At 37.8% G+C, this 16,658-nt stretch overlaps 1 protein-coding gene across 2 annotated transcripts in view; it reads right to left on the reverse strand.

Annotated features, from left to right (window-relative positions):
• LOC132117096 (netrin receptor UNC5D-like) overlaps positions 1 to 16,658 on the reverse strand; it is a 222,486-nt gene that overhangs the window by 158,035 nt on the left and 47,793 nt on the right. The window contains exon 1 of one of the 2 annotated variants that reach the window (XM_059526156.1): positions 12,886 to 12,986. The exons of the other annotated variant lie outside the window; for it this stretch is intronic. Within the exon in view, the coding sequence (XP_059382139.1) occupies positions 12,886 to 12,925 (40 nt within the window). The 5' untranslated portion in view covers positions 12,926 to 12,986. Of the gene's footprint in view, positions 1 to 12,885; positions 12,987 to 16,658 lie in introns of those variants that run through there. 2 annotated transcript variants of the gene reach the window in all.

A 16,658-nucleotide genomic window follows, 5' to 3' on the forward strand; every position in this document is an offset into this window, starting at 1 on the left:
ATCCTAACACCCCAATGTTCTGGTAATCTAGGGAGAGACGGATTAGGCCTAAGGATAAAAACGGTGGATGGATGGAGTCTGGTGGGCAGATAAAATAGATAAATGAGGTGGCGAGAGGTAGGAAGTTCATTTTTCCTGCAACTCTCCAATCAGAACCTCTCCACTTGACTTTCTTTGACCTTCTCTCTTGGTGTTCATTGTAGGAATATCTTATATAAGATTCACTAGCATCCACTTGAGAAATACAAAATAGGGGTTTAATTTCCCTTATGTCTCCAAGACAATCTACTATAAAGATACAAAGTCCTTTGATTTGCTAAAATGCACTTTTGCGACTATGTCTATATCCTTTATATATTACTAGAGTAACACAAAAACCAAACATAGCAGAAATCACAATTAATTATAAATACAGACTACTTAATGCAACTGGCGAAAAATATGTATGTATGAATGTATAAATGAATGGTTTCTGATACTGAAATTTAGTTAAGCTGGTATTGCTGATAATAAACTAATGATATTTTGTCCAAATAAATTAAAACACACAAACACACACATACACACAAAAAAATAGTATCATCACAAAGTTATAACATACAGTATGATAAATATATTCATTTTGAGATCTGCATTACAATGAGATGCTTTAAATTACTAATATTTTACAAGACTAAACAAAAGATTAAATATTAAACATTTATTCATCCACTCATTATTTTCAACCAAAAACATTGTCTCTCTGTCTCTCCAAGACCAGTTCCAAAACTTACTAATATAATAAAATAAAAATAAAAACAATAAAAGGAGCTCATGGTTGGTCATGGTTGGATAATCACTGCACAGTTTACTTGTTGAAAGGCCATAAACTGTGATATGTCTGAGAAGGTATTATGCTGCTATTTTTTTATCCAAGATGCCAAAGGAGCAACAGATAGAACAAAAGCAGAAGTCGGATGGATTATTTTTTTTTTGTACTGCGCTATACAGTGATCTAAAACACGAGGAGATTGTAGGTTTTCTAACTCAACAATGATCTCTTTATACATATATAATAGTGAGGATATGAGAGAAAATGATCTCTGCCCCAAGCTCAGAAAACAGAGCTCATAGAGGTCTCGCTTATTGATTTTTGCACAATCCCGACTGTCATATTTCTCTCTTATTGTCAGATTTTATGTTCAAGACCCCAACAGTGGTCTAATAGTGCAGCGACTCAGGACTCTGCCATGCACAAGAAAGGTGATGTGTGTGCATATACATGTGGCACATTAGACTTCCCATTCATCGCCTTTCAGCAAATAGAAAGCAGCCCTTGGGGGTGGCCGAGAAAGAAAGGACTCTCGCTCTCTCTCTTTTCGTCTTTCTCTTCTGTCTTGGCAGGGTCAGCCCTGTCTCAGCTTGCCCAGGAAAATTGAGTTTGATGCTGATTGGGCCTTGCTGAGAGGATCTTTTTGTTCCCTTGCTACGAGGTAAGAAGGACAAGACAGGAACTCGGCAGCTCAAGCCCAGAACACAAGAACTAAATCAAAGAACTCAGCAGTCAATAACGCTGCTTAAACATAACCAATGTCAGGGTGCGAGGAACAGACAGAGTTGAAATGATAGCAGAAAAAAAAAACGTGTGATTCTAAAATGACATTAATTCATTTGGCAAATGTTTTTATCCAATGTGAATTACAGTGATATCCAAGCTGGCATGTGTTCCTTGGCAATCAAGATGGAAACCCAGGAAATCTTTAACAATTGATAACAACATTATTTAATAAACAAGATTCAAAACTCAGCTGTCAAATCTTAATCAACACCAACTATGAATGCTTTAGCAAAACATTAAGTTGAACTCATTAATATTAATTAACACAATAGCAAATATGAAAGAACAATGAAAATAACTGTAATTGTTGAAAAGTTTAAAGATCTCAGAGATAGAACACTGCAATGTGAGACAGGATGCAGATATCCACAGCAATGGCATCCAAGCTCACAAGATGTGATGTCACAGACATCCTGATGCCCTTACCTACCGGCCACAGGGTTCCCAAGGGCCATTGCTCACTCTTATCAGCTCAGATCGCTAACTGACACTTCACCCACCTCCCAAAAAAACGAATAAAGAATGGACAAGATGAAATATGAGCGCTTTCAACATCGCTTAGGCCTGCGGAATAAGTCAATTAGTCATGGCAGCCAACAGTCAAGAAGAGATTCTACATGACAGCCTTAACGAGGACCTCAAAGAACCAGCATGCGACAGCTCGTTAAATTAATCCACTGGGTGTAAGAGAGAGGGGGAGGGCGTAAACGAAAAAGATGGATGCATAAGAACGCAAAAATCATTCCACTCTTGATGTATTAAATGCTGTCACAAATATTTTGCTACATACTGCTCATAGCAGATGATGCCGACAGGAAGTGTGAGCGACATGCCTGCAGTTAGATGGATGAATTATTAATGATGCGTCAATGATATGAACCTTGGCATCAGGGTTTCTGGCTTTAGCTTGGTGATGTTAAAACCCGCTCTATCTCAGGGGAAACGCACAAGCATAGAAGAATGACCTTAGAGAGGATGATGCTGGACAGCTTTGTTTTGACAGACAGATTTGAGCTGCCCTGCTTTAGGCTGTGGGCTGAGTGAATGTGTACCTCCGTACAGTTGTGTGTGTGCCGGGGAAGGGGGGCACCAAATAATATACTAGCATGCATGCATCTCCAGCACAGATGTGTCTTGGACCCTTGTAATATGCCTGACCTTCACACAGCTGAAGCTCAATGCTGATGCCCTTTGGGGCTGTTTGATGAGAAGATGAGAAAAAAAACAAGGGATGAAATGGACGACAGAAGGCCTTTCCATCAATCTCCCTCCAGAGCACTGGACCCGGACTATCTCTCCTGGCCCAGGCAGTCCTGCCTGACGACCCTTAAATCCCTCCCTCTGCCTCAGACCATTTATGTTTCATCATGCCCACAGGCACAGAACTGCCTCTCTCTCGCATCTTTCCATCCACCCTTTGCTTTCATCTCCTTCTGCCAGCCCTGTGCCCAGTTACTAGCCAAATTTACATCTCCCGGTGTTGCAAACACCCGCCTGCGACACATTGGGACAGATTCTAGACCACACACACATACACACACATCAGCGGTGGCACTAATTTATCAACATTTGTTTTTTACAGTAGTATGACAACACTTCAGTTCTTTTGCAATAGTCCATATTTTCTAGTATCAATATAATTTTTGTTAGTGGAAAAATGCACATTAGAATGTAAAAAAAAAAAAAAAAAAAGTTGTAAAAAATGTTTCTTGACCTACAAATCAGCATATTACAATGATTTCTGAAGGATCATGTGACACTTAAGACTGGAGTAATGGCTGATGAAAATTCAGCTTTGCCCAGAGGTGGGTAGTAACGAGTTACATTTACTTGAGTAATTTTTTTGGGTAACTAATACTTTTTTGAGTATATTTAAAGATGGGTACTTTTACTCTTACTTGAGTAAATTGTTTGGAAAAAATATGTACTTTTACTTCGTTACTGTGGGCGACGCTCCTCTTGTTACTTTATCTTAATGCAATAAATGTTATAAATGCTTCAGTTTATTCCAAATGCGTTGTCTACTTTTCTCTGGGCAATGAGCGATGCTCATTCGCGAATTATTCATTCTTTTGAGTCAACTCTGTTCAAAGGCTTGACCAAACCAGTTGGCAAACGAGTGAATTGGTTCATGAATCAGTTTGAATGATTCATTCAGTTCCCTGTCACATGCGCTGAGCGTCTGAAGCGGTTCAATCAGAGTTGTAACGTTTAACATCAGCAGCGTTGAAAACGTGGCAATGGAACTGCATTGAATTGAAAGCAAATCTGCAAAGGCTATTTGCTAGCGATGAAGATCTTTATTAGATGAACACCGCGTGTGCTGTCTACCGTTTAACAGGTAATAACTTGGGCTACATTCGATTACAGTACACATACCTGTGACATTAGTTTGTTGTACGTGTGACTTATAACAGAAGGGAACCAATTTGAATGCAGCTTCCAAAAGACAAAAAATAGCCGATTAATATTTTATTAATATTTATACAATCACACCGGCGTGAGAATGTTCAGTGAGTCATATCATCAGCTGCTAAATTCAGATCTGCGTTTGCTGGCTGGCGCTGAGCCAGAGATAGACGCGTTTTTACAGCGCTGCACATTATAACCAATCACACACGATTCTGTTGAGCTTATGAATGCAATGGCCAATCAGAGGTGTTCAGATGAGTCATCGCTGAAATTCCGGTTCTTCATTCACTCGCTCACTGACTGAATACGTCTTTGTGGCAAATTCTCTCGTCAGAAACAACAAAGTGCAGATGTGTGTACGAATCTGTAGATAAGATATTGATTTCACAGTGTTAACAGTTTCAGTGATTTTAATGGGAGTTTTTGAGAGTGATTGAACTCTAGACTGTCAGTGAAAATGATTTTTGATAATGTAAATGTTATTTGCTCTCTTTATGAACAATGAAAGATTAGTAGCTGTTTTTATATCACATTGACTTTCAATGTTAAATTCAAATTTAATATAAAGTCAGTCGTATTAAAAATATGTTATGGCATGACACCTATGTCTGTTACTTAAGTAAACAGACAGATGTTCTGTAACTTAACGGTCATGTGAGGAGTTTTCTCTCTTCTCTGTGTCAGAGGTTATTTATACATATACTGTAATACAGGGGTTTTCAACCTTTTAGGATATGCGCCCCCCCAAGTTTGTCTAATTACATTCGCGCCCCCCACCCTCCCAAAGTGCGTGCAAACGAACATCATTGCTATACAAGAGTCATTCTACGAAACGGGTGCCATTTCCACTTTGCAATTTTCAAAATTTTCATTAAGAACAAACTTATTTTTGAAAAATGGTTCAGTGTTGTGAAGAGGTTCAGTGTTGGGAAGGAAGACAGGGTCGGCGTGACTGGGACTCGCACGTTTTATTTACAAAACTCAAATCAACAAACAAAAGTCGCGCCAACAGCGCATTCACCGTAGCCTTGCTACAGCATACAAAATAATCTCACAATAAAACTTTTTCCACTCGTCACCTGTATTATGTGCTGCATATAGCGTGCATAAAAATAGTTATATTGAAACAGTACATATCTAGCTTACCTAATGTGATGGCTGAGCCTGTTTCTGAGAGCACAACATACCAATCCGTGGTTTGATACCCGACACGGCTATCCGCAAATCATCGTCCACTGTCAATAAGCGTGAGCGATACTTGCTTTTGATGTAAGTTAATATAGAAAATGTTGCTTCGCAGAGCCAAGTTGAGGCAAAAGGCAAAAGTATATCAATTGCAAGTCTCGCAAGTTCAGAGTACTCTGTCTCCACTGACAGCCAGAATTCCGGCAGTGTGTTCGAGTCAAACAGTGTCTTCAAAGTTCGGTCACTTGAAAGGTCCAGAAGGGCATCCTGCTGATTTGATGACAGACTCACTGCGCATTCGATGAAGGGGTTACGAACCCAGTCGCACTGGTTCCAACTATGCTGCTCAGGAAAATACTTATTGAAATGTGCAGACAGGGCTTGTAGATGGAGAGTTATTTCTTTTTTGTATCATCCCAATTAAGCTCATTTTCCGTGAGAAATTCATCCAAGGTTGGGAACATGTCTACATTACCCCCATCAACCTGCCCTCTCCATCGCTCCAATTTCCTCACAAACCCCACAATTTTATTGGACATTGTTAGTAGGTTTGAATTCGGGCCCTGAAGAGATGAATTAAGGGTATTGAGTCTATCAAAAATGTCAGACAGGTATGCAAGATCTGTGAGCCACATTGGGTCAGTAAAAAAATTTGCAAAGGAAGATTCACAATCGAGCAGAAAAAGTCTTAGTTCGTCACGCAATGCAAATATCCTCTGCAATACTTTACCTCTGGAGAGCCACCGTACCTCCGTGTGCAAAAGTAACGATTCATATTCTGACCCCATTTCTTTGCATAATAGGCCAAACAGTCTTGTTTTTATGGGGCGAGTCTTGATGAAATTGACAATTTGTGTTGCTGTTTTAAGCACTGCGTTCAATTCGTCAGGAAGAGTTTTTGCTGCAAGGACCTCCCTGTGGATCATACAGTGGGTGAAACGCACATGCGGAGCTACTTCACGAACCAAAGCAGCGAGCCCTTTATTTTTCCCTAGCATGGCTCCCGCTCCGTCTGTGCACACACCGACACAGTTGTCCCAACAAAGACCAAGTTCATCCAATTTACCATTGAGTTTTTCAAAAATATCTCTTCCGGTGCATGTTTTTTCCATTGCTGAGCAAAATAACAGATCTTCAAGCAATTTTCTCTCATGACGGTAGGGAACAAATACAAGTAGTTGCGAGGAGTTTGAGATGTCTGTCGACTCGTCTAATTGCAATGAAAAAAAAATTCCGTCCCGTATTCTCTCAATTAGTTGACATTTGATGTCGATTGCCATTTCAGTAATACGGCGGCTCATAGTGTTGTCTGATAGTGGAATTTGTTCAACGTCACTGGCAAACTTATCTCCAAACATATTTCTACAGATGGCCATTGCTGCTGGACGAATGAGGCTCTCTGCAATTGTATGAGGCTTTTTGTCCTTGGCAACTAAATACGCCACCTCATATGATGCTGTAAGCGCTTTGACTGCCACAGTGGTTTGGCTAGTCATAGTTTGTTTTTGATTTTTTTAATCCTGATTCTTTACGGCGAAAAAAGTCAACCGGTTTATCTTTTAACGTCGGGTGTTTGGTTTGTAAGTGACGTATTAGTTTCACAGGTTTCAAACTGTCATTTGCAAGCACTTCAGAACATACAACACACTGTGGACGTGGTTCGTGATTAAGTGTGATGCACGTGAATCCGTATTTTATGTACTGTTCGTCATACTTTCGTCGTTTTGATGCACCCAGGCCTTTGGTTTTTGCTATTAATCCTCTCTGCGTGGAAAGCCCCGTTGACGTGGAGGGTTCGACATCAATTTGCGGAAGTTGTACGGGTTCAGTCGGACACTCTTCTTCTTTTTTGCCTGACGGTTCACCCGTTTTATCACTGGAATTATTACGTTTAAGCCACCGGTCCATTTTTGTTTTGTTTTAATATTTAGCTTGAACTCGATCGCGTCAACTCTGCTCCTCTGCTCTGTAGCCAACTAATATATCACCATGGCAACGTCACAGAGACTGAGGTCGCCCCGCATGATTAGCTGCGGGACTAATCAGATTGCCCCCTCTAGTGGATGACTAAAGATTTGCTATCTTAAATTCACGTTTCACTTAAGCCTCTGAATTCACAGTTTCTCGCGCCCCCCTTAACAGGTGTTGGCGCCCCCCTAGGGGGGCGGGCCCCACAGGTTGAAAACCCCTGCTGTAATACATACTTTAAAATATAATTTATTTCATGATGCAAATCCGAATTTTCATCAGCTGTTACTCCAGTTTTCAGAGTTATGATCCTTCAAAATATAATTCTAATATATTGATTTATTACCAGTGCTGGAAACAGTATTGATGCTTAATATTTTTTTGGAACCTGTGACATTTTGTTTAGGATTATGATAAAAAGAACATCATTGATAGTAAATCAACATATTGGAATGATTTCTGAAGTTTTATGTGACATTGAAGACTTGAGTAAAGGCTGATGTAATATATATATTTATACACACACACATACATTACATTTTATCTATATATCTAAATAAAAATAGGCTCAGTATATATGACCCAAAGTAACTAGTAACTAACTACTTGAGTAGATTTTTTATCCGATACTTTTTTACTCTTACTCAAGTAACTATACAGACTAGTACTTTTACTTTTACTTGAGTAAATATTTCTATAAGTACTTTTACTTGAGTACAGTTTTTAAGTACTCTACCCACCTCTGGCTTTGCCAACATGGGAATAAATTCGATTTTGTATTTTTAGCTACTTTAAATTATGAGCAATAATAATCCAAGTCAAAACTGAAACATAATTAGAGTAAAACTAGAAATATTCAAAATCATCTATAAAACTATTTCAGTAGTTTCAAGTCATACTGTTTGACAGTTATGTTTTTACATAAATTGTATTCTTGAGTAAGAAAAAAAAAGAGAAATGGTCACATGACTAACTGGTGGGCATCCTGTTGCGACAGTCACAGTATGTTCATACAGTACGCACATGCATGCCCTTGATTATTGACATCTTATGCTGTCATATCAGCTGAAAGCAGTGACAACTATAAAAAGCCACACGTTATGTACTACATCTATCAGAAAGAATATATTTGGAATAGCATACTAGCATATGACTCCTACTATTTCTGTGCAAAGAAAACCAACATGACCTACAACATTTGGCAAAATGAGCAGGGCACAACAGAGCAAACTGTAAGAAACAACTATATCCCACAGTGCAATGCAGTCTCCTGGACCAGACTGAACCAAAAGTAAAAAGTCACAATCATTTGACCATGATTTGACTAAAATGCAATAAAAATGCTAATTAACCATATATATTTTAGCATTTAAAGTCTGGTTTAATTTGATTGTGTGTGGTTAGTGAATAAGACACCTCTGAAATATTGCATGCAAAAGTGGTGTAACGGTTTAGCCAATTCGTCCCAGAGAAACAGGGATTGGCCTGTTTTAAGATAGAAAACCAAAATTGAGTGACCTATTTGGGGATTTTTTTTAAACCACCTTAATTGCTCATTGAAATGCAATTACCACCTTCACATACAATTACTGTGCTCACATCAACAAAACACATGGATCTTAAATACAGCACACCCGACAGATCTGTCCACTAGACATTGTACCTTCATAGACACTGTGTACTAGAGATATCAGTGGTTATGGAGAATAAAGTCAAGAACGAAAGATTTCTCTGTCTGACTACACATCCGACAATCTGTACGACATGCTGAGAAAATATAACTTGTGCAGCTCTTTATACATTCAAGTTACCAAACTTGACATCGCTACTTTTTTTTCAACCTCTGAACGTTTTATGTTTACACAAAAACCACATCAAAATGTGTGTGACAGCAAATATCTTGAGTCTTTCATAATGCAGTTCTCTGAAGAAAAATGAATCTTTCATACTGCACTACTAAAGCGCATCAGATTACATAATGTATACTGACTATATACATAAGGTTTTGATGTGAGTTTTTCTTTGTGTAGAATCAGGGAGTTAAGGGTAAAGAACACTTTTAAAAGTGAAGTATCTCTACATTTAAGGTATTTAGCAGACACTATTATGCAAACTTACTTACAAAAAGTGCTTTAGCTTCACATATGAGAGTGTTGTCAATGTCGACATTTCACACATACAGTACAGTTCACACACTTATCTCCTAAACTGCATTCTATATGAATACAAACCAGTACAACAGTACTGAAACATGACAACAATTTGTGTCTTGATGTTGCATCAGAAAAACATTACCAGACAATTTTCTTACATAAGGGCTGCAAAGAATTAAAGGTAATATCAACTCAAAACAAATCCACAGATGCCCATTTAGAAAATCCACAGAAAGTAATATACCATCTGAGCACCTTTGATTTACTATTTGCAATGTAATTTGAATGCACTAATCCTAATCTTGCCTACAATTTAGGATGGATTGTAAACAAATTGGGATTCAGCATTTTTTTATGTTTTCAAGTCCTCCTGGATGGTTCATACTTACAAGTTTGGATTACGAGTTATAATGATGATGTGGTTGTAGCATAATTGAATGCATTCATTTTATATTTCTTTCTACCATTCCTCTTCCTGACAAAGGTGGGAAACTTGCTTCAATTTTACACATCATATGAGTTATGAATGGTATCTAAAAAAATAATACATTCATTTGCAAAAGGGCAAACTACACAGTGTAAGTCATTAGCTTGACCTTAAATGACCATAGCTTAAGACCATATTGTCAGTCAGTATGTGGTTTTAGTAATGCACACAATGAGTGGAGTGGAGATCAGGGAATCTTTTAATAAACGTAAACACATGTAAACCATTCAAATAACATTAGAGACAAAGAAATGACAGAAACTGAAGGCTTATAAAAGGCAAGCAACTAAGGAGCAAACCAGATAATTCAACACAGGCGGAAACTAATGTGTGAAGATTAATTCATGAGAACATGAAATTAACCAAATAAGGATATACAGGAACTAAATAGAAACCGACACATGACAGATATTGCCCCTCCTCCTGGAAGCCGCGCCCCATGCTGTAACAGTTAGGGGTGTAACGGTACGCGTATTGTGTACCGTACGGTTCGCGGGCAGATTCCAAATGGAAGTGATCATCTCAGTTTTATATGGTTAAATTTATTCTGACCAAGGATTTTTAATTTAATTTTAATTTAATTAAGCATTGGATTCCCATAGTAACATATATTTAAATCATGATAAACATAGTAAAAACCACGGATATACTGTAGCACCTCAATACCATGGTAAAAATATAACTATATGGTTTTTAGGTAGCCTATTTGCAGGGCTTAAATTGTGCCGGAACAAGCCGGATCCGGATCCGGCACCTCATTTTGGCGGATCCCCCTCCTCCAGGGGCGGCGTTTCCGTATGGCAGACACAGAATAGCCAGATATGTGCCGTGAAAATTATCCGAAATTAATATCTCTATTATAATTCGTTATTAAATCACAGGGATTTAGAAATATTCAACCAATGATAAGTATTTAAAGGAGCTTGTAAAACTTCTTAATGCCATTGGATCCTCAAGCTCTCGCGAAACCTCGTCACTTCACGCGCCTTCACTCAGATTGACTAGCGCGCACAGCTGGAGGAAACAGATCTCTGCTTATCCGCAAAGCAAGGGTAAACAAATAACTGTTTGAACACTATGTCTGTTAAGGCTATTGTTTTGTGTGTGCTTGAAGACTGGAGAAGTAGGTTTTTTGCCATCTTGCCAAAATACTTTTGTACGTATTACATATCCTGCTGTGCATAATTGCTTAATTGTTTATAGATTTTGGCTAAGCGTATTAAACAACAAGAAAAAACTAAGCGCCCATAGCAACAATAAAACGTTATACCCTAACCTGTAAAAGGTGATGATGGCATTTAATGCGCTGCACTTGCCTCAGATGCAGACAAAACACAGATCTCCTCATTCGCCGGCCAAAGACCTTGTTAACTCCATTTGAGCTTGTTTTTATATAGCCTAATGTTATTTGCACGTGTCTGATACAACACAAGCGGTGTTGTTTAATTATTGATTTTTCTGCCTTTTCTTCCTTTTCCCCTCTGTATTTTAGTAGAGTGTGCCATGAAACTGTTTTATTTGTCAAAACCCATCAGAAATCATATTGTTTGTATTTGGATGCTTAAACAAAAAAAAAACTATGAAAAATAACACGTATATTATACTCGCGAGGCAGCTTTATACGTTCGAGCTTTGGATGTGATTGTGAGGACATATAATACAGCCTGTGGAGCGCGCGAGTACCAAATGACTTAAAATACTTAAAAGGTGTTCATATTATACATTTTTGTGACAATGCAACAATTACCTGATTAGTCAAGTGACAGTCTTGTCAGCTGTCCCGATCGAAATGTGAGTCTTGTATTGCAGCGCGTGCAGGTTGCTTTAGTGCAGACAAGATGCGCTAGAGAAGCGAACTCCGAGAGAGTTCATGGATTCGAAGACTGGGTTCGAATGACTGATTTAATCTAATAGTGTGTTGATTTATTTTATTATTCAAATCTATGTTAAATAAATGCTGGAATTTCCCTCATAATAAACTTGAAAGCTGCGAGAATTATTAAAACCATGCGATATAGCTACACCCAGAAATTTAGGACCTGATTAAATATAACTATTACACAGAGATTTGAAAAATAAAATTCCACAACTTTTTTTTTTTTTACGTTTTTAGTCCTGGAAATTGTTGTTTTAAAATCGCATGGCATTTCCATGTTATTGAAGACCTTACAGACTAAATGCAACTGGTGCACGCTCTTAAAATCACTTGATTTCCAGCAATGTGATTGCGCGAGTGTTCCGTTACCTCTTCCTCCTGTAATCACATGCCGGATCCGTTACCCCGCTTTGTTCCGGGACCTCGCAATTTATAAATTAAGCACTGCCTATTTGTATGAAAAACAGTATTCTAAAAACATTCAGTTTAAATGCACACATGCTATAGCTTAATCACAAATTCATACTACAATTATATACCATTAAAGTTAGCCTACTCCTTTAATAAAATTCAGACTGTAAAGACTTCTGACTGTCTCGTTGCACACAGCGTTTCTCCTGTTTGACTTTATACTACTTTAAATCACACTGAATTCAATTCAAGCGCTTCACACTGGAACGCTCAGCACTGTTTACTGCTCACGTGACTGACATAAACCCATCTGCTTTAATGAGTCCCACTGTTTCGTTCCGCGTTTGACGCATAAACATTATATCGAACTATTCATATCGTTTTATTGAGGAAAATTATATTGCAATAATTGTTATTATTGAATTATCGCCCAACACTAGCAGTAAATAATGTTTGTGTATATTAAGGATATAAAATGCTAACTAATTAGTTTTAGCAAGACAGAAATACAAACAATATATAATTTGAGGTGTGATGAAAATAAGTATGACTTTCAGAAGAAAAAAAAATTGAATAAAAGTTCTATATTTACTGTGTAATTTGGATAAATGAACTTACAAAAGTAGAACGTCGACAGGGCCAAAGTGCTCATAGTTTCACCTATGACACTTTGATATATTTTGATTCAACTTGAAAGTGGCAAATTATTATTATTATTTTTTTTTTGCCTCCACAGGGAGCTGACATGGCCCTAACTTCGAAAGTCCCGGTTCAAAGCAAATCCAGAGTTTCCTACCGGTAATTACAACAGCGCTGTGACATTCATGTGTTCTCATCTCGTAAATATATAATCATTCTGACGTTCCTTGAAGGCAGCATTAGAGAAGGGGAGCTCAGTCCCATTTCCTGCAGAGATTAGCTCCAACTCTAATCAAATACACCTGAACCGGCTAATCAAGCTCTTTGAGTGTGGTTGGAAATTAAAGTCAGCTGTAATGGAGCGGATTTGGAACTCTACAGGAAAGATTCCAAAGAGCAGGACTTAGCGAGTAGAAAAAAAAAGACAAAGGATGAAAAAGAAAGAGAAACATTTTTTTTTTCTCAAAACACTGCAATATGGGTCTCTGACTGATGAACGCACACACAAACACACAAGCATTTTCAAGCTGTGTGATGAAGATGGTCCAGCAGCACTGCTGGAGAAAAGTCTAATTTATTTATGTGTCTGTTATTGTCTTGGGATTTTGCCTTTAAGACAGAAAGTGTAAAAGTCAGGAAGGGCAGGTAGGGGGTACAGATAATGGAACATTTCAAAGGGATGGCAGAATGAGAGACAAAAACGAAAAGGGAGAGAAACACAACCAAGGACCAGAAAAATATCTGCTTATGAATACCACTCAAACCTTAGCTCACATACAAGTGTTACTAATTCAGTATTACACTAATGCCATGCAAAGTATGTGAATGGTATGAAACTGTTGAAGGTTATCACCCTTCCAGCCACAAGAGAGCCAATCAGATCCCCAAGACCTAAGGTCAGTTACAAAATGTCGTCTTCTGACAGGTAGAGAGCTCCCAAAACCCACAGCTGCATCTTTAGGGGAAAAGAGTCTTGACCAAAGGTACAGCTAAAGACAGATTAAAAAGCAAACAGTCAAATGGTTAACCAACTGTGTCTATTATTAAATAATTATTTGTCTCTGTAAGATAGCAGTAATTATATGCACAAAAGTTATATATATTATATGCACAAAAGTTATATATATTATATATATAGTTATATATATATATATATATATATATATATATATATATATATATATATATATATATATATATATATATATTATATAAAATATATTTTTTTCTAAACAGAATAAATATATATATTTGTCCTTTGGAAAACATCTAATTATCTATAATCGCACCAAAATCTCCTTTCTTAAATCATAGCCACTGAGGGCCCCCAATATTTAATTAGCAGCAATGTTAATTTTGTTGATAAATTATTTTCGCCATGATTTTCGTCAACTACATTTTCCCACAGACATAAACAGGATGATAACTAAATTAATAAAAAAAAACAGTTTTTAATGACAAGAATTAAAACCAAAAAATACTCTCATTGTCGTCAACAAAATAGAAAGGAGATGAAAATGTCAGGGAAGGACGATTTGGGAAGAATTTATGACTTATATCTTATGTGGTAGTTACAAATTCACCGTTGATTGTGTTTATTTGTTTTTCTTCTCTAGTCATATTTGATTTCGCGAGTCTATATGAGATCTCGCGTCACTGTGAAATCATTCCTACAATCAGCAAGTGTGTGGTCTCGCAGTCTGGTCGAATCATTTAGTGTGTGCATTCAGAAGATAAGGCTATATATATATAGGCTATATATATATATAAGGCTAATAATCGGTTGAAACTGTCTTCATGTCTGAAGGTTTTGACTAAAATATGACAAAGATACTTGATCATGGAAAAAGGTTCTTTAGATTATTAAAATGTTTTTAATAAATCTTTTAAAGAAAAAATGAAGAGGAAAAAATGGTTCTTTAAGAGTGAAGTACTAGATTTAGTTGGCCTATTTCTGCACAAGTGGTTACATTCATTGAAAGGCAAATAACCTGAGCTTGAGCACCCACATTAACTTTATAGCTCAATACTATACCTGTATCTCTACAATTGTCTCATTTGTGTTCATTTTTATTCCTGCTAAGGTATATCTGAGATAATACAGACAGATACTTAAATGAAACGTACCTAAAAATGCAATTTAGTCTCTTAAGCTATGAAAGAGCAGCTTCAGAGAAATAAAAATGTTCCTCTTGGCAGTGCCAAGCACCGTATAAAGAACAATAGCCATTTTTCCAGTGTGAGTTCACATCAGAACAGCTTCTGCTTTGCAAAATCAAAGCCTAGAGGGCAGGCCGGCTAAAACAAAACCCTGGGTTTTATGAGTACACACTCAATAGCGGGACCTCGTAAACGCTCCCGTTTCCTCACAAAGAGTGTGGAGGAAAGAAAAGAGAAAGGTGGCAATAAAGAGGAGCAAACAGACAGGTTTTCCACACATCAAGTGAAAAAGAGAGACAGGGGTCTCTAAAAGCCTCTTCTTTTTTTTTTTTTAATAAGACCATGATGATGTGGGTGTGATGTCAGAGATTTACTAAAGAAAAGATTCACAATGCTTCTCAAATGTTTGGGGTCAGTGATTAGATTATTACTATTATTATAATTGTTTTAAATAAGTGAATATCATAGATATTTTATAGCTTTTCGGCCACTGACTCTAAATAATATTCTCTGTGTTGTGCAAAAGATCACCCTCATGCAAAGCCACCATTGGCAATTTTATAAGAAAAGCAATATTCTGTGGATGCTTTGGACAGCAGAATAATAACATTCTCTCAGCTGGAGTGGTCCACACAGGTTTTCTAAGGTTCATGGAGCAGACAGCACATGCTGGCCCACATATTTCACACCCCGATTTTGTGCATCGGGAGGGGAGCAGGAAAAAAGCTGAATAAATATGGGACTTTAGTGTGAGCCCAGCGACACACTGTTTATCTGCATAAACCAGACGTGGCAGCAACCATTCACGCTTTTGTGCCACTGTGCTCATAAATACAGCATGCTAAATGGAAGAGAAGAGAAGAGAAGAGAAGAGAAGAGAAGAGAAGAGAAGAGAAGAGAAGAGAAGAGAAGAGAAGAGAAGAGAAGAGAAGAGAAGAGAAGAGAAGAGAAGAGGTCTAAACTGGCGACTGAACGTCAATTAGTGCTGCGATAAATTGGACAAGCCAAAGTAAAAAGGAAGTTACTTTTATCACAAGGTGGGAAAATGTGTGGCTTTCAAAGCGAGCACACACTTGTTTTAGAGCACATCTCATTAAGCAGTGCCTGGGGAGAACATCATTCATAAAACATTAAGAAACAGCTTTTATTTTCATTCATTATTAAAGCACAATCTCCTCAAACCACAACCACAATAGCGTGTGATTTACAGGTACAATGGGGGGACAGGACTAAGATGAAGTCAACCAAGGACTAAAGAAGAGAGGAGAACATAGTAAGATTCTTCTCATGGGGACAAGATCGAGGTCTATCACGATTATCTGAGCTGCTTGAGGAATAACCTTTTGCTGGCCCATTCATCCATCCATCCATCCATCCTGCCTTTGTAAGTTGATGTCAGCAAAATATTAAGAGCGTATAGTTGAACCAGCTCTAGTGCATAATACATTAGTGAAGAACCCACACAGGGCGAGTTTGATTTAAGAGATTAGCCACGGCGTGTGTGTGTTCTTCCTGGGCCTGGCCGGCTCACAGTGACCCATTTTATCTAAATGATAGAGAGTCAAAAATAGTCTCTGATTATTGCTGGCACACTTTCAGACAGACCACAGGGGCCTGGACTGAAGGTCACTCCTTCGTCCTCGATCGCTCTCACTCTATCTCCTACTGGACACAAATTATGATCTAGTTCTCCATTATATGCAAAGGCCACGGCACAGAGCGATCCTTAAGAGAATTACCCTTGACCTTGACAGGAAAACAAAAGCATCC

Source organism: Carassius carassius, chromosome 36, assembly GCF_963082965.1.
Source record: "Carassius carassius chromosome 36, fCarCar2.1, whole genome shotgun sequence".
In the NCBI taxonomy this organism is placed as follows: Eukaryota; Metazoa; Chordata; class Actinopteri; order Cypriniformes; family Cyprinidae; genus Carassius; species Carassius carassius.